At 41.8% G+C, this 1,452-nt stretch overlaps 1 protein-coding gene across 6 annotated transcripts in view; it reads left to right on the top strand.

Annotated features, from left to right (window-relative positions):
- The window catches only part of LOC119830122 (neuropathy target esterase sws), a 31,082-nt gene that overhangs the window by 15,008 nt on the left and 14,622 nt on the right, over positions 1–1,452 (top strand). For all 6 annotated transcript variants that reach the window (XM_038352990.1, XM_038352987.1, XM_038352986.1 and 3 more), the window contains one exon: positions 127–285. In XM_038352990.1, coding sequence (XP_038208918.1) covers positions 127–285 — 159 coding nt within the window. The remainder of the gene's footprint in view (positions 1–126; positions 286–1,452) is intronic.

The raw sequence follows: 1,452 nt of genomic DNA, 5'->3' as shown, positions 1-1,452 counted from the left end.
CCCACTCCTTATTTTGTGTTCTTCTTCTAAAATTACCCCCATAATTGCTCCTCCGGCGCGAGCTGGCCCAATTCGTGCCGAATCGTGCCCGACTCCCACTTAATTGTGTCCTCGCGCCGCGCCCAGGCTCCTGGCAGAAGCCGACCGCGGGCCTCGGCGGCGCGGCGGCCATCGAGTCGCGGCCCTCGCAGCACAACTTCTCCACCGTGGCCGTGGTGCCCGTCAGCGACGACGTGCCGCTCACCGCCTTCACCTACGAGCTGTACCACTCGCTGTGCGCTATCGGTGAGTGGGGGGGCCTGGGGGGGGGGGGGGGGGGTTGTGCTGTGTTATGCAGGCCGCAAGTCGTACTATACTAATACTATATAAAATATATCATATATAATACTAGCGAATCGCCCCGGCTTCACCCGTGGTACATATATAGCATAGCGTTCCTCAATGAATGAACTATCTAACACTGAAAGAATTTTAAAGTTTAAAGTTCGAACAAACAAACAAACTCTTCAGCTTCATAATATTAGTATACATATGTCACTGAAAACCAGTGTTGCAGGTATATGATGCGAGGACTTTCTTATATATTTGTATCATACATAATTGCTTGGTTTCTCCTTATTGTATTTCTGTTTGGGTGCCATATTAAGGTATGTATATACGTATATAGATATTATAATTAGAATTGGTCCGTTGACGCTTGGAGTGACAGTTTGTTGTGAGTTGCTTTATTACTCTAAAAATAGTAAACATCGTTGAAAGTTTGTAAAAAGTGCTGAATCTAGTAGATAAACCGTGTTCCGCCAACATATAGTGTTATCCTCAGTGTGTGAAAAAGATTCAGTGTAAAAACGTAAACATTAATAACAGCTGATGATCAGCTGTTTCAAAAGTACCCACTGGAAGTGATTTTCACGGTTTGGAAATAATTCTTTCACTTGTAAACAAACGTAACTATTTTTATTGTAATCGTATTTTTTTAAATAAATTGCAATCATAGAAGTGTGAAACATAGAAGAAATAAAGAATTAAATTTTAAAATAATCATATCAGTTGCTACTTTGTGTTAGCTGACATCTAGTGTCATTATAGTAAATATTATTAATCTACGATCGAGACTGAGATGGCCAACAAGTGCACCAATTGTGGTAAATTCTTCGCAACGTCAGATGGCGCTAAATGCAATAAATGTAACGTTCTATACCACAGGCAATGCAATAGCCTTAGCCCAGACGCACGCACTAATTCGAAATGGATGTGTAAAATATGCAAAGGAAAAACTACCACAAAAATATTGGATACACGCACTCCAGATGACGAAAATGACGTATTTGTGGATACCGACTCTGCACAATCCGATACTCCTCTACTCGCTCGGGAGATAAAATTACTTCGTACAGAATTATCGTCGTTTAGATCGGAGATGTCGAGGCTATCATCGCTTGTATCGGAATT

This window comes from Zerene cesonia, chromosome 11 (assembly GCF_012273895.1).
Source record: "Zerene cesonia ecotype Mississippi chromosome 11, Zerene_cesonia_1.1, whole genome shotgun sequence".
Lineage (NCBI taxonomy): Eukaryota > Metazoa > Arthropoda > Insecta > Lepidoptera > Pieridae > Zerene > Zerene cesonia.
This window is presented reverse-complemented; position numbering and strand designations above follow the sequence as displayed.